Here is a 26,867-nt window from a genome sequence, read left to right on the forward strand (position 1 = left end):
TTTTCATTGGTGGAGCATAAATGCAGGGCCACCGAAAGAAATCTTGGGCCCTGGGAAAAATAATTTCAGGCCCTAGACAAACTAAATATATATGTATAGACATATTTTTAATACGCGAAATATCTATCAGAACTATTATAAAAATACCTATACACATGTTGGTTGTTATTTTTTAAAATAACATAAATTGAATATAAAAGCATGATATAACAGGTACAATTTCACATGGACACAGAATGCGAGGATCGAAAAATAATAAACAATTAGCATTAAATGAGCACTTTTTTATATAGAATAACTAGCTGAACCCGGCATGCGTTGCAACGCCACAATAACGCATGCAATTCCCGTTCCCGTTCCCATTTGTCGGAAAAACGCAGGCAGCGCACACATTTGAAATTATTGCGTTGCAATGACACTCATTCCCGTTTTTCCCGTTTCCGTTCCCGTTTTTTTTTCACAGTAATCTTCTCGGACACGCATACAACAAATCCTGAAAGTTCCATCGTAATCGGCTCAGTCGTTTAGGAGCCTATTCGAGACACACACACAGACATTCATTTTTATATAAATATACTAGCTGAACCCTGCATGCATTGCAATGCCACAATAACGCATGCAATTCCTGTTCCCGTTCCCTTTTCTGTTCCCGTTCCCATTTTTCGGAACAACGCAGGCAGCGAACACCCTGGTCGCGACGCGAAAACATTTGAAATTATAGCGAATGACACTCATTCCCGTTTTTCCCTTTTCTGTTCCCGTTTTTTTTTCACAGTAATCTTCCCGGACATGCATACAACAAATCCTGAAAGTTCCATCGTAATCGCTTCAGTGGCTTAGGAGCCTATTCGACACACACACACAGACATTCATTTATATACATATATATATAGATATAAAATATCAATATCGGTTAGTTGGATGTCCGAACACGGGCCCTGGAAGTAGTCCGCACCCTAGAACTTTAATCCGGTCCCCCCCCCCTGCACGTATATACATATGTGAGAAAAAGTAATAGAAGACATAGTCCATAGTCCATCCCCCACATAAAAAAGTTTAAATTTAAAATAACCAAAGCATTTAGCACAACCAACAACTTACAGTTCACTTATTTACAATATCATACGCTAAAACTAATACGTATAATTTTGGTTCAGTGATAACTAATCAAATGTGAATCGGTCACAGGACAACCGGTCACTCTAGATCGGTCACACGTGATCACCCGTCACACTAAAACTGGTCACGAGAAAACTGGTCACACCCTAAAATGGTGTGACCAGTTTTAGTGTGACGGGTGATCACGTGTCACTGATCTAGAGCGACCGGTTGTCCTGTGACTAGTTCACATATGACTAGTAGTCCGTTTACCATAATTTTAAAATATACATAGGTAATTAAAACAGTTTTAGTGCAGCTGTTTTTGGTCGAACGCGACGAGTGTTACGGCCAAGCATCTGTTTTTAAGAAAAGTCAATGACGTTCCGTCAATCATGGTGGTGTACCAGTTGAGTCGAGGGTTGCTTTGTCGATCGTCAATTCGTTGAATCTTTGCTCAGCCTCTCGCCAATCAGGATTTTATACAAAACACCACATTTTTCACCATATTTTTGTAAGCCATACTTTTCATTTCGATGCTAATTAATGAATTCGCATTTTTGCTATGTAAGCCTTCATTCAAACAAACACTTTCTTCATGTGTCATTGCATGATTTATCACAGCATTGTGCAATATTTCTGACGCTCAATTTCTCACACGACCATAACGAGCAAATGGCCAAGTGAAAAAATGTATTTTCGTAAGCCTTTGTGTTAATTGACCTTGTGATGATTAAGTCAAAAATCGCTGATAATTTTTTGAGGTTATGTTCGACACAAATTTGACAGTAGCTTGATAAATAATATTTTTCAGATTTTTTTTTATATATGTTATCAATATTTAAAAACATACATATACATATATAATTATTCACCGATATCGAAAAGATTTCCTCAAAAGAAATGACACTCTTATCATAGTTATCAACATTTATGAATGTGAAGATGTGGTTTCAGATAATAGTTATATATGTATGTTATTTTTATTTTTTTGTGGTTTAGGCAAACATGTACTCGTTCGAGGGAGAATTTCGTCGTAGACCACAACAAAATTTAGCCGGAGCCAGTGCCTATCAAAATTTGAGTCGTGATGCTCTCTTGAAAAAAGCCCACCAAGAACGCATAAAAAGAGAGGTACATTCGATACTAAAATTACAATGTACATGTGTATGCATAGTTAATATAATAACAAGCGACTTTTAATATTCAAGGATTACAAAAAACGACTGATAAGCACGATAAAAATACAGGCTTACGTGCGAAGCTTCATCAATAGAATAAAATGCAAAAATAATCAAAGATCCTTATTCGACAGTTGTCTACATCAAAATAGCACCTTGAACGAAATAGAATTAATATTACTAATTAGAAGACTGTTATTTTTTTACGATCAACAAAAAGACTCATCCAGACTGGTATGTAAATCAATTGTTTGATTTTTTGTTGCGCATTTATATGGTGCTAGTTTAATGGAATTAATATTTTTCAGATTTTTATATCTCAACAATTGTTAAAACAATGGAGTCGAGTACTGCAAAATGGCGGTTCATTTTTCCAAATTCAAAGACTTTTAGTTTTGCATTTAAAACTACTCAATACCAGAGGACCTCAGGTATCTTTTATTAAGATCTACATATATAATATGTAGTAGCAAAAATACTCAGCTTTGTTTGGTTGAAGACTCGTATATGTATATAAAAAATACACTTATTTGAATATTTAATATAATTTTTCAGAGTAGAGATTCTCTAGCCGTTCCCTTACGGATGTTAGAAGTATTCACATGCGTCGATACAATTAAAAAAGTTATGAACCCTCAAGATGCGAACATAGTAATTTTCAAAACACTCCTTTATATTGTTAAACGAGGTAATAGACATACATATATTAATATAATATTAATTTATTCATCTTTTATCAACTCATTTCATATTGATTTCAGGCTATTTTAGAGAAATACGAAAACTTTTAGAAGACAAAACACCACCGCTTTATGGTCCATCTGCAAGTGCTCCGACTCCTCTTGCAGCCTCACTTTTTGCCCTTCTACTTCGTCCTTTTTCATATGTACTACAAATGAATGATCCTGAATTTAAGTAATTACTTTTCTACGCTTAAAGTTTAATAATATTTCAATAACAAATTTTATAATGATTTATTTCCTTTCAGTAATATTGTAATGCTTGAGTTCGCTTCGTGTATTTTATGTCCGGAAATGAGTGAAGTTATCAAGATGTATCTCTTGCCAGCCTTGAAAGCACAGCCAACGTCAACCTTTCCTTACAGCGGTTTAATATCAGCCCTAAGTTCGGCTGATAAAGTATGTCCTGATATCAAAATTGAATACTCTTCTTGGCTATTGTATTCATTGCTCTTACTTGAACCTCAAAATTATGGTATGCTATTTTTTCTTTACATATTTTTTACTAAAGTTCCTATTCAAAGTAGAAATCATGATCTTTGTGCATACGTCGGTTAAATGCCGCATTGTATATGAGATAGTACATTAATACAGACTGTTTTATAATACATAATTCAGGTCAAAGTAATAAAAAACCCAATTTACAAAATATTTTATAATGCTACGTTTATAATTTTGGACGACTACGCATATTCATGAATAATATTTTCATATACTGATGACTTATGAGTAACTGGCTCATTTTAATAAATCTAATTTTCTGATGGGATTATACCGTGATCTTGTACAAGGGATTTATAATTATGGGTACCGATATACATAGAGTGGTAGTAAATTTTTTAAGAAAAGTAAGTCATATAAGTAAAGCAAATCAAAGTAACTTGTCATTAATAGATAATTTATCGTTAATTGATGAGAATATCTAGATTTGATAATTTATTTTATTATTCTTTGGGAAGCAATTTTATATTTTCCCATGATCCTGCTATCGAATTGCCCCTATTGACATCTATGCTATTCAACTTGTACATATTTAAATGTTTATAGATTATAAATTTTCATGAAATCATATTCAAATAGTGCTGACATAGTGGGTAGGCTGGTTTTTGTGAATTTGTTGAAGAACCGTTTCAACAATGAAATCAGATGAATTGACAAACTCCGATCAACTTGGAGTCACAAATGTCCAAGTCTGACCAGCAGCACTAGAGATAATACTCTGAATAAATTCTTCTCAATCGAGGTCAACCCACAGGATCGAACCTGGCAACCTCTCAGTAGTTAGCATTAATTCAAACACCGAGCTATTCTTCTTCTAATGCTGAATCCGTATTCGGACGTAGGCGACTACCATGGGCAGACATCATTTATGGTCCGTGTGAATTGCTCCCTATCATGGGCAAGCCAAAACAATTTTTCGAGTCTGAATCCCATCCATGACCTGATGTTCCGGAGCCAATAGAGCTTCTTTCTCCCAAGCCACCATTTGCCTTCTATTTTTCCCTTTATGATTGTTTGTAGAAGGCGATATTTGGGACCGCCAATAACGTGGCCATTTTACGGCGCTTTACCATGTCAAGAAGCTCTCTCTTTTTATAAAGAAACTGGAGGACGCTTCGTTCCTCACATGCTCCTTCCATGAGATCTTTAACATTCTCCGGTAACACCACATTTCAATGGACTCTATCCTGTTCAGGCTTGCCAAGTTATACTTCTTCATTCGGTGTCATGTCAGGTCCCCCCGACGTTGACTACCACCTGTGTGTCCCTGTCCTGAGCAGCTCTAAATAGTGCCTCTACTGTCCAGTCTCGTATGTTCCGGAGCCAGGAGATCTGTCTTCTACCCACACCTCTTTGACCCTCTATTTTTCCTTTTATGATTAGGTGCAGTAGACCGTACTTTTCACCTCTAAGTTCATGCCACAGATATGATACATTTCGGACCTCGATATCAGTCAGCATCTGTCTATATACTCTTGCTCTTTAGAGCACATTTTCATTGCTGACCATGTCGGTCCGTGTAATCCGTAACATTATACGATGCATCCACATTTCGAACGCCTCTAGCCGGTTCATAGTACTTAAGCTATACTGCTGTTAGTAATTATGAATTAATTGCTTTGTTACATTTTGAAAAAGAAAATGGCAATTTAAACGACTAATTCTAAAACTACTGAAAAGTAAACTGAACAACAAAAAAATTACCAGAGCGAACTAATCAATCAGTATTAATTTTGACCCACTGAATTCAAATATGATAATGATTTCTGTTGATTCATTCTCGTTTATGAGATATGAGTATTGCAAATCAAAATCTATGTAGTATTGCAAAGTGAGTATTGAAATCAATAGTCGGAGTTTTTTATATTAATTATTATATTTATTGCTTTAAAATACTTATAAATAATTATATAGCGAATTTCAAGTCAGAAATATATTTTTTCTTTGCTATTATGCGTTTATTTGACCATTTTTTTATTTCACTACGTTAATAAAGATTGGTTTTCTATCACAATTTTTTTTAAGTAAAGCGTAAATTATTAACATATACATTTATGAAAAACTAGGTCTCATTCTGTCATACATAGAAATTTTAAAATCATACCACACATCTAATATTGTAACGAACGGTTTGCGCGTGTTTAGACTGATCTCGCGGTGGGAGAGCGGGTGGCGGAAATCGCCGTCCTTCCAGGAAACGGTTATGAGGAAACGTTGACTAACCTGGGATACAGTGTAAATAGTCGGGAAGGTTCCTGATTGCTCACTCGTCTCGTTGATAACAGCTTCCTCGTGGTCGGGACAGCTGGCTCTCCGGTCCTCTGGTCGGTCCTCTCACGGCTAACGCTTCTCCAGAAACTGCGTGAGGAATACAGGGGACGTAGGGCTGGTACTCAGGGGAGGGAGTGATCATGCACTCGACCTCACAGCGGTTCTTCAGCAAGATGGCGAACCTCTGGGCTCCGTTCGCGATGGGAACGGTCGCGGGGAAGGTCCTTCCCCGGTGGTAGTCGGGATGCAAGAGACCGACTCTCGAGGCGCTCGTGTGCTTTACCGCACGTTTCTCCTGGGTTGCCACTTGAAATAAAAGCTAGTGTGGCCCGATGGGACAGCGGGGAGAACGTCACGTTACAATATGTAATTTCGAAAGAGATTTTGTCTGTTTGCATGTTTGTTTGTTTGGTTCGTAAAATCCGTGTCGTTCAATTTAATAAATAAACAAATGAATATTCAAATAAATTTAGTAAAATGTTTACTATTGGCCATGTTTAAGCGGTTTATATTACAAATACCGAGCGAAGCCGGGTTAAAACACTAGTAGACATACATATATAATGCCAATTTATAACTTTGAATTTAACTTCAATTTATTATCTTCAGTTAACAAAATATGCGGCATACCTAACGGGCAGCGAATAAACGGCAGTTGTCTCTCACACCCGTTCATGTTGCAATACCTGGCTCTGATAGCACGCTTGACGTCGAATTTCCTGAAGAAATCCCCCAAGAAGAACACCGACCGCTCCATGTACAACGAACCAATGGGATACGAGGGAGACAGCGACAGCGACTCTGACGAGCCCCCGGCTGTGAACCGAGAAGCCACCGTCAACTCGGAGTGCATCCACATGATGAATGACAACAACAGTTGCATTCTGCAAGCGTGTACGAACGCCGGACAGAACGACTGGACGGGCGAAGCTCTAGAACAAATATCCGCCATAAGCCATCACCTTTTACTCAGCCACAAAATGGCCGTTCATATATACAAGTACGACTGTCATTTCTCACGCAAATATACTAAAATTGTATTTATTCAAATGTGTGTGTGTTTTGCGCAGGTTACTGTACACGCTGGCTTTCGAACCGTGGTTTTTGCGAGCTTTGTGGAACTGGTCTAGCAATTTGGAGCCTGGTGGAGGAGGTAATACTTCCGTCGCTGTCGGCAGAGGTGGTACACTCTTGGCGTCCATTTCGCAAGGTCTGGGAACTAGAACGGGACGTTTGTTGCCACCGTTGGCTACGTTTTGCTCGCTGTATTCACTTTTACTTGCGACTCTTCACGATGAAGAGCTCGCTGATAGTGATTTGAATCCTATTATGGGTGAGTGTTTTAGAATTGTTTAATTATTGTTGTTATTTAGATTTTTTTCAATGTTTGTTCGTTTTTAGGAGAGTCGAATATAGCGATCAATTCCGTACAAGCATTCTCTCTAACTCAATTGGGGCCGCTTTGTGTCACTCTCCGACAACTTTGTATGGGACTTATAGAGCTGGCTTTCCCGGAATCGAGGCCAAATGTCGGTGAAGGTTACAAGTAAGAGCTATGCATTGAATTTGCATTCAATATTGTCATGATTCAGGAGTTGAACTAATATTGTTTGGAATTTTTCAGAAATGTCTTTTCGTACGCTAGTAGTACTCAACACGATTATGAAAAGCTACCTACTAATGAGGAAAATCTAAATCATACTGCAGTTTGGGTTCATTTATTTAAGGTTGTTATATTATATTTTTATATATATGATATTTCTTTTCAATTTGTAAAGTTTATATTTTAAATGTCACACAAATATATGGAACGCTGCATACTTGGCATAATAAGGAGATATATGAAATTGAATATGTAGGGTTGCCTACAGTTTTGACCCGGAATCTCTTGATTTCCTCTGGGATCTCTGGGCTCCGAGTTTGGGTGTGTAGTAAATCCCCCACAGAATTATAAATTTTTCTATTAGAAATTCACAACTTGTATGCAAAGCATATAAAGAATTAAAGAGGTGTGGCGCATATCTTGTGTACAAAATATTTGGCGATATTTCGAGTGTAAAAATTTGTTACTGAAGCGAAGAAGATATACATAAAGACTATTGCTTACTTTTTATAATTTTATAATTCAAATATTTTTCTGTAATTAAATAACGACATTTTTTAAATGCTGCAAAATATAATACATACGTAAATGTAGAATTAGATCCCGATAAATTTGTATAATGTATGTCTTTTTAAAAATATCATTCCTTCCTTCAAATTGCTGGATTTGCCTGCTGATTAATAGATAAAACTATTTTCCTCTAATGTTTTCATCGAACATTATTATTTTATATAATTTTGAAATGTAATTTTTTTTAATAATAATAATTTATATGAATAAAATATAAATAAATAACATAATCTCCTGGTGAGACCTGGGTCTGAGGTGGCAACCCTAGAAGTATGACAATGGTAGTTGGAGATAGTGAAAAAATTGAAATTGCATTGGGCGGGTTAGGTAGCTAGAAGAATGGACAAAAGAAGTGCTAGAATGGTACTCGAGAGAATGTAAAGGAAGGCTGCAAGCTAGATAGGTGGATAAAATTAGAAAAATGTGCTGGGTGAGATGGATGAGAGTTGCGCAAAACAGAGACGAATGGAATCGTGTTGGAGCGGCATCTAGAAATGGATGGTGAATTCTTGTAAATGATGTTGATTTTTATGTATTGTTTTTTAGGTTTCAGTCCGGTTATTGAGACAGTTACACACTAGAGACCAAAGATTAAATTTCACCCGAGGTGAATGGGATTGGTGTGGTGGTACTCAAGCGCTTCCGTTACTCATCGAAAGACCACACCATCTTTTACATCCGAGAAGACATCATTGTTTACGTCAATATAGACCGTTTACAGCTTTCACGGCTCTTACAAGAGAAGATTGTGGTACTAAATTAATATATAGATTAAGCATTTCAACTAAAACTAAATTAAATATTGAGCAGTATTAAAAAAAATACAATTTTTTGTTCAGTATACTGTTGATTGAAGCATTGAATATTTTTTAATTGTAGAAAAAGGACCTCCACTTACTACTAAAGAGGTTAGAACGTTGACTATATTAAAAGAGACACCTTTCGTTGTACCATTCTCGCAAAGGGTACTCATCTTTCAAGGTTTAAATTTCAGGTAAATTATAATTATTATTTAATAATATGCAAATTCATATGTAATATGCTGATTTTTTGTATTTAATTTAATTTCAGAGATAAACAAGAATATCAAGGAGATTTGACTAACTTTTTACAAGGACCTAGCATTCAGATTGTGATTAGACGGTCTCACATTTACGAAGATGCATTCATTCGACTTAATTCTCAAAACGGTAAAAGACATACATATACTGATAAATGTTTCATACATATAATTATTTCAGATTTTTAACCCTTTGACTGCTACAACAACGATAAATCGTTGTTTTGAAATCGGCGAAGATTGCTACGACGATCGTTGTTGACGTCATTAATTGTCGTATTTCAATACTTTCTTTGAGCCACCAGCGCATCAGTGGCACGAAACATTTTTTTTATAAACGTATTTATATTTATTTTTCAATCAAGCTTTATAAATATTTATCAATTTTTTAAATAAAAGCTCTTCAATTTCGGGTTCATCATCAAAGTAAATTTCGGGTTCGTTCATATAAGGAGTTATTACTTGGGAATTGATTATTATCGATAAATTCATTTTCAGAATCAGTAGAGCTGCTGATTTGTCGAGTTCCTCGGCGAGGAGCTATTATTTCGCTTTCATCACTTTCAGTGTCCGATATCATTTTGCAGAGTTAAAATAAATGGCAAAAAACAATAGAAATCCGCTTTCAATTATATAGGTCACGAATTCATGCAATCAATCAAATGCAACTGAAATGCATACAAAATGTTTATGATACATGTTGAAAAATTATTTGATTATTAGAAACTTCGCATCCTTGTGTGTCTCGCTCATACGTACACAATTAAAACCAAGAAAGAAAGAGAGAGAGACCGCTACCTGTTTCGAATATATCGCATGTTGTAAGGATACATCGATATCTAAAAATAGATTATTGAAAAGAATAAAGCCTCGGAAAACAATCGTCAAAACTTATTTAGTGTATATATGTAGGTATCTCTTTCGCACGCACGCATGTAAAAGCAAGACAGAAAGAGAGAGCACGAGTCCACGACTGCTTCTTAAAAATGTATATAAAGTATTATAAAAATTACGAGTGTTCGGCGAAGTAAGTATGTAAAAAAAAATATTATATTTATTTTTTTTCAAAATAATTACAAATGTTAGCATTTTTCGCTTGGACATTGAAAAACCTCGTAGCAGCCAAAGGGTTAATATGAATTGTTTTGTCGTAGAACCAGATCTTCGATTGAAAATGCGCGTTCAGCTCATGAATGAGGCCGGCTTGGAAGAAGCTGGTGTAGACGGAGGTGGAGTGTTCCGCGAGTTTCTATCCGAATTACTACGCACGGCTTGCGATCCCAATCGTGGCTTCTTCAGACTCACTAAAGACAATATGCTGTATCCCAACCCAGCCGTTCACTTACTGGTCGAAAACTTCCATCATCACTATTATTTCATCGGACGTATGCTCGGAAAAGTAAATCTGGCAAATTTGATGTAGTTTTTTTATATACGATGTGATATTATTTTTGTTAATGTTGTGTGATGTTCGTTTCAGGCTCTGTATGAAGGTTTACTTGTTGAATTACCGTTAGCTGAATTTTTCTTGCAAGCGGTCGTCGGCGAAGAGCGAGGCAACGAAGGTGAAGCTGATATACATCGATTAGCTGCTTTAGATGAACGGTTACATAGGTCTCTTTTGCAACTGCGTGCTATGCCAGCTGCTGCAGTCGCTGATCTTGGACTTGATTTCACAGTAATGAGTGATGAACTTGGCGAACAACGGGTTATTATTTATTTGTTTTTTGCTTTATCTCATAACTGAAGCTAAATTTCTTGACTTATCTGAATTGTATACAATTTAATAGGTTGAGGAATTGAAAGCAGGCGGTGCTAATATTCCCGTAACCGGTGAAAATAGGATTGAATACATTCATCTTGTAGCCGAGTGGAAATTGTCTAGGCAAGTGCGTGCTCAAGTAACAGCTCTACGGCAAGGTCTTTCTACGGTCATACCGCTGGCCTGGTTGCGTATATTCTGCTCCAAAGAATTGCGACTCCTCATTTCTGGAGCGGAGAGTGCTGTCGACGTCGATGACTTGAAAAATCATACTAATTATGCCGGTAAATATTACACAGGTGCAAAATAGTCTCATCGTAATCGTTTGCATGAATTTATATTTTAATTGTGTGTAGGTGGTTATGGAGGTGATCATCCGACTATCAAATGCTTCTGGAAAGTTGTCGAAAACTTCACCGATATTCAAAAGCGACAACTTCTCAAGTTCGTCACGAGCTGTTCTAGACCTCCACTGCTCGGGTTTAAAGTATGTATTGTTATATGTTTATCGAAAACTTTGTTTATGAAAACTGATATTATGTGTATTATTGTAGGATTTGGATCCTCCTTTCTGCATTCAACATGCTGGTACATCTGAACGTTTACCGTCAGCGTCGACGTGCATGAATCTACTGAAACTACCAGAATTTCCTTCTGAAAATGTTATGAAAGAAAAACTCTTATATGCTATAAACGCCGGTGCCGGTTTTGAATTGAGTTAAAATCAATTACTCAAATTTTTGTATACGCAGTGTTTAATATTCGAATGTAGACTTTTATTGGTGTTATGAATTTGATATGAAAATTGTATTGTTCTTAACAATCGAACATTTGAATTTAGTTTTAAACGTCGTCACACCGATAATCTCGCTACTTCTATCCAATGCATATTATATACATGATTTTGTATTTGAAAGAGTAATATTGCATGTTATTTGTTGTATCATATTTTATATTGGTTTATTTATTTTGGTATTATTCAAATTTTTTGCTGGAAGTATACTTGTATTAAATGTATGCTTTGGAAGTATACTAAATTTTATTTAATATATTGAAGTATGTATTGCGAACTTTTGCTAGATGTAAATCACTTTCTAAAAAAGATATGCAACATTGTGAAATGGCGCCTGTTTCGAAAGTCGTCGGATAAGAATTGTTAGAATTGCATTGTCTTACGAATACATAGTGAAATTTCATTGTGTTAATTATTATTTCGTTGATATCATATTAGACATTAAATTGTTTCAACATAAGCATTAATTAGCAAATTATATTGTCAAGTTATATAAAATTTTGTCTAGATATAACACAATATTATTAATTAGAATGCATTATTAAGCTATGCAATACGACATACGTAATGGTTTAATGATTTTTTTCCTATTATAAAATTGTGATCTGTATGTTTGTGTATATAAAAATTTTATGTACTCTTTCGATTTCTCCATTTACAAAGTATATATTACATATATGTATGTATATAAATATAAAACGTGAAAAAAAATATATAATCGTCAAAGTTTGACATTTAAACATTTGACCAATCTATTTATTTATTGATGTTGTTGTTGCATGTTGATTAGTTTGCAAAATTATTCTGTTCATATTCATTACGTCATTGAATTTGGCATGCATATTGAAATTGCTAAATTATGTAAGAAATTCGTAAATATTATTTGTATATATGATACATACACAGACCTCGGAACTTTCTTTGACTGAAATCTAGAATGTTTCTTAATCAGCGAAAAGGGTTCTTGTTCCTATCGTGGTTTTTATTTAAACAAATGCCAACTTCGATACGAGTAACATAATAGTTGATTAGTCAGTCTGTACCAATATCAGTCTACAAATACCATCATACACATTCCTAAGATCATTAATCTATTCTCAATTTATATTTAGTATTATGTTCTTTTGATTTCAATCAAAATATGTATATCAATTGTATCGGAGATCAACTAAGTGATCATACGAAATCAATTTCTCCCGTAATATGAATGTGGCAGCATTATCATCTCAATAATTAAATCCAAGATTCATTATTACGTACAATTCATTTAAAATAAAAAGATTGTTTATATTTTTACTGTAGTAAATAATTGCAATAAACTTTTTCTGCGATTTGATTCTTCAAATGTTTCAGCAATATAAGTAAAACTGGGTATGATTTCATAAAATGTACTTTATAAAATGTATAAATTTGAACAATTTGTAAATAAAATGTAAAAGTGTGAAAAATAAAAGGTTTATTTTAAATTTGTATATGCATCATATTTGGGTTATGATTTGAAAATAAATTATTATACGGAGTAAAGCAACCTGTCAGTAATTATTAAAACTAATGGGGTCCTCTTTCATATTCGTCCACACATATAAGAGTACATCAATCAGAAATTAGATAGTATACGCAGTGTCCATAACCAGTCTTCAAGGATTAATATTGTTTTTTTGGAGAAGTGATGATTTTTCCTGGATCTCTTCGGAATTTTCGTCGAATTAAGCCTCTAAGCCTACATACATATTAGTTTAATTAGATCAATACAACAGTTTTCAGTTGAAAATGAATCAATGTATTAATAGAATGGCATAATAATTATTTGATGCAATATCAAAAGTCCATCAGATAAACAAAGAATAGATACTTTGTATATGGAGAAAGTTTTGTGTGGGCCCAGTCCAGATATTTATAATTATTATATTATTCTGTATGGCATTCGTGTAGATGTTCTTCGTTATATTAATATTTATATGTAAGGTAAAGTCTGACCTATTTTACCGCAATAATTAATAACATATGCATTGGTGTTTGTCATGTATAAATTAATGTAAATAAACAAGTACAGGGTAATATACAGTTTCATTTAAAGCATATTATAGAATTCCTTATGTTAGAAGTAGTTCATATGTACTTAAATATAAAGTAAAAAATTCCGATGTGACCAACCCATGACTTTATCTATGTATTTGAGGAATATAAAAAGGTTACAAAACAAAATTCGATATTTAAATATACATAAACATTCACACATACCGGTTATAAGAGCATTTTCGATTCAAATTGAGCGCAAATGTAGGGAAACTTACACAAGACAAAAGTTCTAGTTCCGGTTGTCAGATTTTGTTCGAAATTTTTTTATTACTTAAAATCACTGTTATTATTATACACATTAAATATCAATAATTTAAAAGGTCTAAATAAAATAATGAAATATTGTTTTAAACAAAATACAACTTCCGGTTTACGAATTCTGACCAAAACCTTATCAGCTCTAAGTTAGTACATAAAGAATACAAATATAAATTTACAGCTTGATACATTCAGGGGTGTGGAAAGAATCGTGGGCACAACATTTTTGACTTTTCTAAGAGGAAAAAATCCCACTTCCGGTTTATTAAATTTAGTGATTTTTTTTTATCTTCATTACATTGATACAAGAATTATAGTTGAATTTTTTCGTGAAGAGCACATGTTTAAGGGGTCGAAAAAATCGAACAAGAGTAAACTGCCACTTCCGGTTGACGGATGCTTACCAAATTTTATACATAACTTGGTATTAAGTTTAAACTTCTAGATATGAAATATCAATTTAATACGTTTATTCAGTTCAATAGACTAAATTTCTAGATCATGAAAACGTGATCAGTAATCCATTCTGAGTTCGAATCAGTCAAAATCTCGAGTTGATCACAAAACTTCATCTATTGTTACTACGTACATACATAAATAAAGTAAAAATATACAAGTAAAAACAAAATCTACTACAAAGGTACTTTAAGCATAGCTGTTGAAAGCTGTCAGCTGCGTATTTATCAGAATAACCAAATAGCTCTATCTTGAAAGATTTATTGCATTATGTAAAGGATCGCAATCTTTTTAATATTACTAGTCATATTAAAATTAATATATTTCAAGAAAATTTAGATTTTATATAAAATTTATCTCATACCATAAGACATTCATACAGATTTCTCGGTCTCTAACTGTCCAGTTCAAAATCTCTTAAATGTTTGGCTTATAATCTAATAAATATCAGGAAGACGTCAGGCCTACTTATGTACTTAATTTTTTGCCATTTTTTTTTTATGTATTCAAAGCTTAGACAGATTTGTAAATCAAAATATAATTCTATTATCTTTTGTAAAGTACCAGTTTCTTCTTCTGTTGTCATTAGATAATATGCAAAGAAGATAGCATAATTAGACGTATTATACAACGTACAATTAGTTCATTGTGAACTTTTGCCTAAGTATTACCTTTTTATACATGTGCATTATTGAATCTTCTATCGAGTATGTCAATGAAGAACAGTTTAAGAAGTAAAAAAATAAGTGTCGATCAGGAAACCGTACCCAAAAATCTCGAGCCCAGTCTTCAAAATCAAATTATAGCAACAATAATATGTGAGTCGCTACTGATACAAATTAACTAGAGAAACCATAGATATAGAATACCATAGATACGCCCTTACGCTCTAAGCCGATCACCCTGTTGGACCATGCACACACAAAAAAAAAAGTACAGATCATGCACACTCTCTCTCAGTAGCTAGTTAGCTTCTAAGTAGGAAGGTAGATTGACATTTTTCGAAAATGCCAACGTGTTCAGTGAAATTGTGTTACAATTACTCAAGAAAACATAAAAAGGCGGATGGCATCACATATCATATGTAAGAATTAATATATAATATCTTCAATTGTAGTAGTATTTTAACATTAATGAAATATCGCCGCTATGTATGTAGTGTTTTATGCGTTGGTGGAACAGCGGTCGACAATCTCTGCCACATGTGTCACTAAATGCACGCGTATATCTTGTTGGCACTGAAGGAAATTCAGAAATCGACATTAAGCTTAAAACTACAAACAATGAACTAAATATTAAAGTGTCAGCTTTAAAATTGATCCTTGTGGAAGTTACTAATGTTTAAATATTGTAATAGTTAATGATGGTTTTATTATAGTAACATACATTTGTAGTTTAATATAGTGTGTATAGCTAAATATTTTTTTCTAAATATGGCTTTATTAGTTTGGTTCACTGTCACGCGGAATGTGCAATAAAATAAAGTTATGAATAAGATAAGACTTCATTGCATGTACATATGTACATAAACTGGTTGCTGACCACTGCGTTTTTTGCGTTCCTTCCTTTTTTTCCACCACTTCCCCGCTAGTTAAACCCCCCGCCCCCCTCAGATAGTTGCGACAAGATCTCCAACGAAATTTGTATGTAATGGCATATCTAGGTTATTCTACATCTATGAGAGAAACACATTTTTAATTGATAGCATTTGATTACTAGGCAATTTGGGAGCATTTGCAACCGGTGCCGCTATCGGATGGACATCTCCGTCCATAGGTAGTCTAAAAAAATCTGGATTCTTGACAGAAGCAGAAGCAGCCTGGTCAGGAGGACTCTTTCCACTCGGTGGATTGGCCTCAGTGCCTTTATTTGGATACATTGCAAACACCAAAGGTCGAAAACCAGCTGCTTTTCTTGCAGGCATTCCAATCACGGTAATAATTACTCTACAATTATGACCGTAAATATCTCTAACTGAAAATACATGTACATCTTCGTTTTCAAGATAGGATTGGCATTGAAAGCTTGGGGTAACACATCATACTGGTTACTCATAGGTAGATTTTTATGTGGATTGGGAGGTGGGGCTGCAACCGCACTGCCGCCTCTCTACATCGGTGAAATTTCAGAACCGCGTGCTCGTGGATTGCTATCATGTTTTTTAATGATCGAGAATAGTTTAGGTTTGTTTTACGCGTATGTGCTTGGAGCTATCCTTCCCGACATCGATCTACTACCCCTTACACTATTACCTTTGCCGATTATCTTCCTACTGGCATTTTGGTTTATGCCTGAAACACCAATATTCAGATTAAAAAGAGGCCATGAAGAAGTAAGTGCTATTGTTTTTTATGTTGTTGTTGTAAGACAATTAAAAAAACAGAGATTGGTTGTATTAGAAAGCGGCTCGAGCTTTGGCTTGGTTGAGAAAGTTGCCATTGAATAGTAAAGAAGTCAAAAATGAACTAACACAATTGGCAACTCGACTTGGACTAAGACTGCCACTACCTCCTTTGCCGATTAAACGGCCACGACGAATTAGCAGAAGGAAGCCTCAGCCTATCTATATGAGAAGTTGCAGTAGTCCAGGTACATACATTAAGTAGTTATTATTATAACTTATAACTTTCAGTGAAACGCACTTTAAAGCATCATTTTTTTCCTATTTCAAGAGATATGAAACGCATTATTTGAATTTATAAAAAGTCTTTTGACACATTGATTCATAAACTTCATTGAGTTCAGTTTTATATTAAAACTAGTGTTGTACCCGATGAAATATAATCGTATGGGTGTTGGCCTATTAAGTTATTAAATAAAAAAAATTAAAAGAAAGGTATCGGTCCTGTGTTTGATCCGCATGCGGTCGAATTTTTTAAAATACCCTTTAAATATATTTAATATAATGTTTATATTTAATTGTTTAATATGAAAAAAAAATGGTAAAACCTACCTACCTACCCACATATAAACAATAGAAAAAAATGATTAATTAATTAAATAAATTTTCAAAAGATGGCGGTAAATGCTCAGAGACTTAGCGCCGTCTATAATTCTAGAGGAAATATTGGTAGCAAACAATATATATATAGAAGCTTTTTTCTTTTTTTATTACATTCGTACGGTTTGTTGGCATTGTTTTAGCTGTGACGTACATATGTATGTCGAATCGATATACTATTATAGTATGGTGAGCGTTATCTTACACAGATACACACACACGGACACACAGAATAGCGATATTATATATATGATTGTTTTTGATTGAAGTCGAGTTATTTTTTTAGATTCAAAAAAGGAGCAAAATTTCGAGTTGGAAAAATTGAAAGCAAAAGCAGCAACAGCAACTGCAAAAGCCAAAAATGAAAAGTCAACAATGGAAAAATTCAAGCAATTAAGTTAGGCTTTATATACATATATTATCACATATGGGGTAATTTTAGTCAAATAGACACTTTTTACACTATTTTAATTAATTTCCATATGAAGTGTCTGATTTTCTGGAAACTATCCCATATTTTTTGCAAGATTATATCACGAGACATTAGCAATAAAGCTTTGATCATATTTTTTAAAAGAATTTTGATAATATTTTTCATGGGAAGGGATCTTCGTGCTTACCTTTTGATTTTCATTAATCATTTGTATATATTAATTAAATTTAAGCTGGTCAGTCATTATAATTGCCTTACTTGATGTATCACAATTAAAAAAACCTTTTTGTGAGATTTTATATTGATTGTTTATGTATATATTTTGATTAAAAGTAAGTTCTGAAGCTGGAAGACGAGGCTTGGGTATTTGTTTTGCCTTGGTAACTACACAGACCTTCACTGGAATGTTTGCTGTATCAACGTATGCTGTGTACATATTTGAAACGGCAGGTAGTGCTGTATCGCCAAACGCATGTGCAATATTATATGCCATAGTAATTATTTTGGGTTCGATTTGTGGCTCCTTACTGATGGACAAAGCTGGACGACGAGTAATACTTCATATTTCATATCATATTTGAACGGTGTTTGAGTGAATTAATTTCGATTTATGATTGTAGATGATGCAAATCAGTTCGTGTTTAATTATTTTCATATGTCATTTGGCTATTGGATTCAGTTTAAAATCTGTAGCCAACGGAGAGAAGGGTGGTATTTTAGGCTGGCTGCCGCTGATTGCTCTTCCAGTTTGCGTTTTTATGTTTAATGCTGGAGCTGGAAATATGCCATTCGTGATGCTATCTGAAGTTTTTGCAGCAGAGGTTGTTTTTATTTTATACATATTCGCAATCATTTTCTTTTGTAGCTGGAAATTAGATTTCAATTAATTTTTTATGTGCATATTTCAGGTGCAAGATATTGCGAATACCATAATTATGATATTTATATGGCTCACATCTTTTGTACTCATACAATTCTTCCCATTGTGTGCCAGCCTGATCGGTCTTCACAATGTATTCTATGTGTTCGCTGTAGTGGCCTTTTGGTCTGCGGTTTATGCCTACTTCTGTTTAATCGAAACAAAAGGAAAAACTTTGGAAGATATCTTGATGGAATTGTCAAATGAAAAAACAAAAAATTCAACTGAAGTATTTTATGATAATTTGGAAAAGAAAAGTAAAGATATCTCACAAGTGTAGATGACAATTTATAACATGATACATAAATACATACATACATATGTGCCTTCTAGATTTTATTTCAGTAAAATTAAATGTGTTACCATATGTAAAAAAAAATAGAAATGTTTTATATATATTTTTATTATGAAATAAACATCAGATAAATAATTACTACTACTACTAACATCAATGCTTTGATTTGGTGATTGATTACATATTTGTTACGTTTAAGGAAGATAAAGATTGGTTTTTAATAGGAAAAGCAATAAAAATCAACATTTTATCTTTTCAATTATTGTTCTTAACCATGTTATCATCATCATAAGTCCCTTAGCAAATAAAATACTGTAACACATCTCTGTTCTTCTCCGGCTCTAGGCAACACTTTTCTATGTTTCTACATATGTATGTACTTACATATTTTCCTTTCTTATTTTTATAACTTTTTCTTCTGCACTCCTAGAATATCATTTAATTGGCTTTTTTAAATGCCATATTTTCCTTTCTTGTCTTAATCTTCCAGTCGTATGTCCCAATTTTTTTCATTTCAATCTCCTCACTCGTTCCACTGTTATTACATATCCTGAATATATAATATTTATTTTCTTACACATGAGCCTGACTTCCTGAACCTTGTGTAGAAGTTTAAAATGCAATGCTTAAATTTCGCATTCATACACCATTAATAGCAAAATATTTTTGAGCACAACAGAATTTTTTACTTAAATATAAGATTTACCTTAAGAAATAACTACTGACTAATTTTATATTGGCAAAACTAATTTAAATAGAAAATTTAATTTTAAATCCTATTCATAAAACGCATTTAGAAACAAAATAATGTTTTGAAGTATTTCAATAATTCTCATTTGTTTTTATAACAACTGGAAAAAGTTCCATTAAACAAACATTTTTCCAATCCTGACAATCATCTTATACATCCCGAGACTGACATTTTCTTTATTATTTTATACACCATATTATATAGTAAAAACCAAAATGACATCTGTACAACGACAACCTGAAAAAAAAGTCGTCATCGTTGAAAATCCTAAAATGCCACCTCAAAACTTTTTTACAAAAAACACTATATACAAAGTGCGTCCACACAATCAAATCATAGCGGCTCTCATATGTAAGCTTTTAATATACCTACATATAATCACTTCATTATGATTTTTTCACGCTTACTGACGGAATGCTGAATTTAGGCAACCTTGGCATGTTTTGCTTCGGTTGTGCCATAGGATGGACTTCACCAACTGTCGAAAAATTGGAATCATCAGGATTTTTTACACCTGACCAGGCCACTTTGAGTGGCTCGTTGGTGTCAATCGGTGCTTTGTTGGCGTTGCCCATTTTTGGCTTCATTTCTACAAAATTTGGACGGAAAGCTGGTGGATATTTCACGGGCATAGTATTTGTGGTATGGTAAATTATATATTATATAATATAATATGAAATATTTCATTGTTAGAAGGAAGTAAAATTTAATTCTTGGAAAAGCATTTATTTTTCAGGTCTGAAAACAACTTTCGTAAGCGACTTTATGATCATTTTCTATTCATCACATTATTCAATTTATAACAATATATAACAATTTGTTGTTTATTTTTTTTTTTAATATTGATTTAGATCAATGTAAATACAAAAATATACAAAAAAAACTTTCATTTAAATTTGACATTTAGGGCGAAATCACATAGGGAAGAATGGTACATCGTGTTTTTGATTTTGATTTTTAAATGCTTTTTATTATTACGAAATTATGTTCACAATACATCTTATATCTATTTTAATAGCTACTGATCTACTGATCATTTTCTATTTTACAATTTAATTTAATTTGGTTAGTAATCATAGTATTATATTATTCTAATGTTAATCTACAATAGAGATTATTATAGATGTTAATCTACATTAGATTAGCATAATAGGAAAAAGAGCTCAAAAACCTATTTACAATCCTTTTACATCGTGTGCTTGGCTCCCCACTGTGGGGGATCTCTTACATTTCTTCAAATATGAGATACACCGTTATCGATCACTGTCAAGCAAGGATAAATACAAGGATAAAATTTTACCGAAAACACTCCAGGGGGTGGTTTTGGGACGGTGTGTGCCTTGAATATGTGCTGGGCATGCCACATTTTTTTGGCATATTTAAAAGCATCTAAAAAAAACCATGTGCCGCGTTTTTTCCTGTGTGATTTGATATAAAAGTATATGCATTCGTTTGATTGAATTCACTACATATAATTGAAGCATTTCAGGATTGGAATAAAAGATTTTATCTGTTATTGATTACAACAAATCAATGATGAAACAATATTACTTCTCCGTCGTTTTGCATTTACATACATACTTTACATTTCTACCGTACCACTAAAGTTTTTAACTTTCAGATTGGATTCTCGATGAAAATAAATGCCAGATCGCCTGCTATATTGCTGACAGGTCGACTCCTATGTGGCTTAGCTGGTGGTTCTTCCACCACCTTGCCGACTCTGTACATCGGAGAGACTGCCCAGCCAGAGTATCGTGGATTACTATCATCGCTGATGATGGTTGAGTACGGAGTGGGAATTTTATTCACCTTTATAGTTGGAATGTTTGTGGATCCTCACCTGTTGGCTCTCATACTATTGCCGGGGCCGATATTTTTCTTGGTAGCATTTTGGTTCATGCCGGAAACACCCTCACAGAAACTGCGACAGGGAGACGAGGAGGTGATTAATAAGTGGTTTATATTATATATTTCTTTTATGATTTTATTTTATTTGAAAATATAACTATCAGGCTGCTGCTAAATCGTTGGCCTGGTTGAGAAAGTTGCCGTTGAATTGTGAGCAATTAAGTGAAGAGCTTGCTGACACAGCCGAGCAGCTCGGTTTGGCTCTTCCTTTAGATCCATCTAAAAAAAAAGGGTTTTTCATTAAAAAATCACAAAGTGAGTAGTTTTAGAACACATAATATTTTTATATATATGTTACAAAATATAATTGGAAATTATTATTTTATTTTAGAACCAACGTCATCACAAGAAACATACATTCCAATAACAAGAGAAGTTCCAAAAACATTAGAACAAGCCAAAAAAGGCAAAAACTTCATGCATATGATAAAATTACTATGTAAGTATATATAATTTTACTTTATGATTAGTTATAGTAATAAATGTATTAGTTTCAGATTTGATTAATGTTTATAGTTACTACCAATGTTGGGCTTTCTGGATTGCATATCACTTTCACATTGGTCACTGCTCAAACCTTCACGGGTCTGTTCGCCGTAGCCACGTACACGAAAAATATTTTCAATGACGCTGGAAGTCCTATATCTTCAGATTTGGCTTCCATCTTGTATGCTATTTTCTTCCTGGCAGGTTCGTCAATCGGATGTGTTTTGATGGATAAAGCTGGACGAAGAGTAAGTAATACATTCGGTATAAGATAGATGGTGATATTGTAAACAGTATAAAAGTTGTGCATATGGTTAATAAATGTGATGTTTTAAGATTTTGCAGATCACCTCTAGCGCAATTGTGTTCGTTTGTCACATGTCTCTGGGTATTAGCTTGAAACTGATGGGAGATGGACATCATGGAGTAGTCAATTACATACCGTTGATTGCGTTACCTTTAGCGGTTTTCGCATATAATATGGGAATCGCTGTTATTCCTTTTGTCATCGTATCGGAAATTTTCGATCTTGAAGTAATTAATCTCTGAAATTAAAGCGTTGTTTATAAATGTTTGTTTTTATTAACGTGTACTTTTTTCGTTCGCAGGTGAAAGATTTGGCTACCGCTATCATTATGACGTATGTTTGGTCTTCGGTTTTTATTTTGTTGACTTTCTTTCCAACATCAGTGGAGGCTATCGGGCTATCTTCTACATTTTGGATATTTGCTGTTGTGGCACTGTGGTCTACCATATACTTTTACTTTTTCCTCATCGAAACGAAAGGCAAACCTCTGGAACAAATTTTGTACGAACTGTCTGGAACTGAAAAGGTTCAACGTAAAAGCTTTTATGATTTGAGCAGACGCGAAAGATCGTCCAAACTCATATTGTACAGCTTCAGTGACGAAGACAAGAAAAATAAACCTTAAACACGTTTTATCTAAGAAGTTTCATTCGATTTGAAAATATAAAATTTAAATGTAAACAAAAATTTAAAATAATACACAGTTCAATTTGAATAAAATTTTAATACATTATTCATTTGTTGTTTTATATGTAATTTCTTCATTAATATTTTGACCACTGATTTAGTTTTTTTTTCTAAATATAATACTTCCATAATTAAAAACTAACATAAATAATTAATTTTCTTTAATGCTCTTATAAAATTCTTCACAGAACTGGTTTAAATTATGCTTATCGGTGAGCAAACATTTTAAAATTTAACATTCAATATTGCGTTTTATCACTGGACCACATATTGTTCATCAAAGAAAAAAATCCTTGGGCAGATGCATATGTTCCTGTTAAACATAGACAATATTTGACTAATTTGCCAATATTTTCATAGGAGACATAATTTTCGTTGAAGGCTTTGTATATTTAAATTCATCTATTAGATAAAAAAGTGTACTGGTTTTATCTCACGACTTATCAGGACAGATACTAAAAAAAAATCCAGTACAGTTCTTGTAAAAACCTTATATTACTACAACATGAAAGCTTCTGTTATGAAAAATTCAAGTTTATAGTCTTATTATAAAATAAGTATAGACGAGAAATATATTATGCTACTCCTCCTTTATATATTATAGAATTAAATTACAATAAACTATTATATGTATATTCATGAAACCATTTAAAAAATTTGAACAATGTTTTATGTACAACTGTACTCTTCGACGCTTTATTTGAAAATTCTTAATCCCAAGCGTTCTATGTATGTTATGTACATACTTGAGCATGCATATTTGCACCTGTGATAAAAATGTACCAATTTCACAAAAATCAGCATAAACTCGACAGGTAAGCATCACCAAGAGACCAAGCCGGATTAGTACCAAGTTAATAGACACGAAATACATACATACATACATTCGTGAGCATGTTTATGTTTTGTAGTAGGTATGTGTGAGTCGACAACTTGGGTGGTCTATCCGAGGTCGGCGGTATTGTTCGACACGAGACGCCATCAGGTTCAGCCAGTTTCGATTTATCACCATTAACGGGGGCCCCCATCTCAACATCATCATGCGAAATCGGATCGCCAGCATCAATCATCATCACCGCCTTCCATTTATCCACATGCTACGTGCATACGAGTACTTCAGATATAATTACTGTGTATCGATCGGTCCATGCTCTCTGGGACACTTGCTTTTGAGCGAATTTGCTTTCGTTTGGAGATTGTTCGGTTGGGTGTTGCACCGTGGAGGCTGAGCAACCCCGTAATTAGGTGTTTTTTTCCTGGGGGATTTGAACTGGAAAAATAAAACGGCGGAAAAAAACTAGCCGGACGAGATTTCTTCTCCCCCTGGACCACAAAACTGGTTTATTCATGAGAATAGACTGAACCGTAGAAATGGAGTGCGTTTTTTGTGCAGGACGTGTCGCTCAAAGTGTGGCTCGCACGCGCTCTCCTTTGGCGATTTTCATCTGACCAGATTTTCTCAGATTGTAGTCATCTTATATACGGGTCTACCTCACGGGCCCGAATGTGAAAAGCCCGAAAACGCAAATATCGGAAGGCAAAGATCGAAAATCGAAAGATAAAAAAAGAGTGCATGGTAAACGGTACATACTCACTTAATTTGCACGAGCAGGATAAAACAGGAACAAGAGGAACAGGCTTTTCGTCCCGTATTCGGCGCGCGCACATTAATACGGGAGGAAAAGCCTGTTCCTCTTGTTCCTGTTGTATCCTGCTCGCGCAAATTAAGTCAGAATGTACCGTTTACCATGCACCCTTTTTTTTTTGATCTTTTGACTTAAGATCTTTCGATTTTCGATCTTTGCCTTCCGATATTTGCGTTTTCGGGCGTTTCGCATTCGGGCCCGTCACGGAGACCGCTTATATAGATATGTATTTGGGGTGACCGTGAAAAAGTCAAAGTGAAAAAGTCGAAAATATTCGTTTATTATGCATACATATGAAAAATGGTTAGTATGTATATATATCAGTGGCGTGCGGTAAAACTTTCTCTCCCCCCGTCATACATCCTCACTTAATTTGCGCGAGCAGGATACAACAGGAACAAGAGGAACAGGCTTTTCCTCCCGAATCACATTAAACAAGGCTGTGTGACAAAAAGAAAGATAATTTCACCGCATGCCACTGATATAGTATATATACATACATAGTACCGTTTACCATGCACCCTTTTTTTGATCTTTCGACTTAAGATCTTTCGATTTTCGATCTTTGCCTTCCGATATTTTCTTTTTCGACCTTTTCACTTTCGGTCCCGTGAGGTAGACCCATGTATTTGATACATAATATATTTTTTTATATACCTACTCTTATTCGCTTTTAAATCGATTTTAAACACATCAATACATTTAATGCAACAATTTATTTTATTTTATTTCAATTTATTATTAAATTTAATAAATCAATAATAAATTTAATACAACCATCAGTTTTCCATTATAAATTAAACCATATAAATTTTTGGTGTGGTCAAATGTTCCATTATTCTTAGAAACATCAACAAAATGGCGGGATATATAAAAAATAGATATATTACAAAATTCTTCAAAATAATACAGTGATTAGATTGCCATCTTTAATAGAAATATGTATTTTTGTATTTAAATATTTAATAAGAAAAACTCTTGTTCTACAAAGAATATAAATCATATAGTTTGACGTTAGGTTTCATGTATGTATGTGACCAATCCAGTTAAAAAAAAATTTTCTAATTATAAATATGTATATATACATATGTATATCCCACAAGCGTAAACATACATATGCATGTATGTTATATATTGCCCAAATGATGTTTTAATAGAAATCAAAATATGGTTTTTCGCTTCAATGCTACTATATTTACGATATAAAAATCTTTCCTGCTTTCTTGATTTGCTTTATTGATAACCTGCTTAGTATAAGTATAATTTTTTTTTTTTTATACACACTACATACAGAGCTGTTAAATGAATAAATAATCATCCTCAAAACAGTTTTGAAGCCGCAGGTGCGTCTATTTTTGTTTAGGCCGAAAAGAATATGAAATCTATGATAGGTCAGTTTGTTTAATTTCACGGACCTGTAATTATACGGTCTTAATCTTTTTTCGGCCAACTCTTTTACGACTTTTTTGTTCTTATTTTAAACCGCAACTATGTATATTACATAATATATTATAATATTAAATATATCGACCTTAACATCACAATCATTCAGAAATCTAATAAATTTACATAGGTATATAAGATAGCTATTCAATACATAAACTATGTTGGTAGAAAAAGGGTTGGGATATTTATGAGAATATCTAACAAATACATACATATATTTGCATAGAAAATGAGTTTAAAAAAAATGATGGAAAATATTTGCGCAGCCAAATTCTAGAAATTGACACATGGAATGATTTATAGCACCGTAAATTTCTTTGAATACGCTATTCTAATATAATTTATTATTTTTTGATGAATATAAAATATTTGTGATATATTTATTTTAAGATCTTCAATTTAAAATAAAGGGCTTGCAACGATTAAATGTCATGAACTTAAAATCTTAATACATTTTGTTATTCATTATTGCTTTTACTGTTATCTTATTAATGATTATGAAACATAAAAAACGTCGATAACTGTGTGCATAATGACATGTTTATCAAGACCACCCAGTAAGTCCACGTCCTCGTAAAATGCACACAATCAATGCTTACCCAGAAAAAGTCAA

The 26,867-nt window shown here is 33.6% G+C and overlaps 3 protein-coding genes across 4 annotated transcripts; all 3 read left to right on the top strand.

Annotated features, from left to right (window-relative positions):
• Nucleotides 1–1,471: 1,471 nt before the first annotated feature.
• LOC143917841 (ubiquitin-protein ligase E3C) lies at nucleotides 1,472–13,635 on the top strand. Of its 2 annotated transcripts, none has more exons than XM_077439444.1 (19): nucleotides 1,472–1,612; nucleotides 2,101–2,232; nucleotides 2,310–2,513; nucleotides 2,588–2,710; nucleotides 2,835–2,967; nucleotides 3,041–3,194; nucleotides 3,268–3,494; nucleotides 6,401–6,791; nucleotides 6,862–7,124; nucleotides 7,193–7,337; nucleotides 7,416–7,518; nucleotides 8,511–8,715; nucleotides 8,844–8,958; nucleotides 9,036–9,154; nucleotides 10,179–10,423; nucleotides 10,505–10,732; nucleotides 10,815–11,070; nucleotides 11,143–11,273; nucleotides 11,341–13,635. In XM_077439444.1, exons 2-19 carry the CDS (start codon nucleotides 2,107–2,109, stop codon nucleotides 11,506–11,508), a joined length of 3,336 nt encoding a protein of 1,111 aa, XP_077295570.1. In that variant the 5' UTR covers nucleotides 1,472–1,612; nucleotides 2,101–2,106; the 3' UTR covers nucleotides 11,509–13,635. The 2 variants fall into 2 exon arrangements, with proteins under 2 accessions (XP_077295570.1, XP_077295571.1); XM_077439445.1 differs by having other exon boundaries at nucleotides 10,185–10,423.
• A 1,305-nt stretch (nucleotides 13,636–14,940) lies between these two features.
• Nucleotides 14,941–19,277, top strand: LOC143918431 (facilitated trehalose transporter Tret1-2 homolog). The gene is made up of 8 exons (XM_077440361.1): nucleotides 14,941–15,190; nucleotides 16,092–16,306; nucleotides 16,378–16,704; nucleotides 16,772–16,961; nucleotides 17,660–17,770; nucleotides 18,140–18,357; nucleotides 18,427–18,627; nucleotides 18,715–19,277. Exons 1-8 carry the CDS (start codon nucleotides 15,082–15,084, stop codon nucleotides 19,003–19,005), a joined length of 1,662 nt encoding a protein of 553 aa, XP_077296487.1. The 5' UTR covers nucleotides 14,941–15,081; the 3' UTR covers nucleotides 19,006–19,277.
• Nucleotides 19,278–20,202: 925 nt separating this feature from the next.
• LOC143918130 (facilitated trehalose transporter Tret1-like) lies at nucleotides 20,203–23,211 on the top strand. The gene is made up of 7 exons (XM_077439846.1): nucleotides 20,203–20,413; nucleotides 21,393–21,716; nucleotides 21,787–21,937; nucleotides 22,014–22,121; nucleotides 22,199–22,416; nucleotides 22,505–22,702; nucleotides 22,777–23,211. Exons 1-7 carry the CDS (start codon nucleotides 20,210–20,212, stop codon nucleotides 23,098–23,100), a joined length of 1,527 nt encoding a protein of 508 aa, XP_077295972.1. The 5' UTR covers nucleotides 20,203–20,209; the 3' UTR covers nucleotides 23,101–23,211.
• The last annotated feature ends 3,656 nt before the right edge of the window (nucleotides 23,212–26,867 follow it).

This window comes from Arctopsyche grandis, chromosome 10, assembly GCF_051622035.1.
Source record: "Arctopsyche grandis isolate Sample6627 chromosome 10, ASM5162203v2, whole genome shotgun sequence".
Classification (NCBI taxonomy): domain Eukaryota; kingdom Metazoa; phylum Arthropoda; class Insecta; order Trichoptera; family Hydropsychidae; genus Arctopsyche; species Arctopsyche grandis.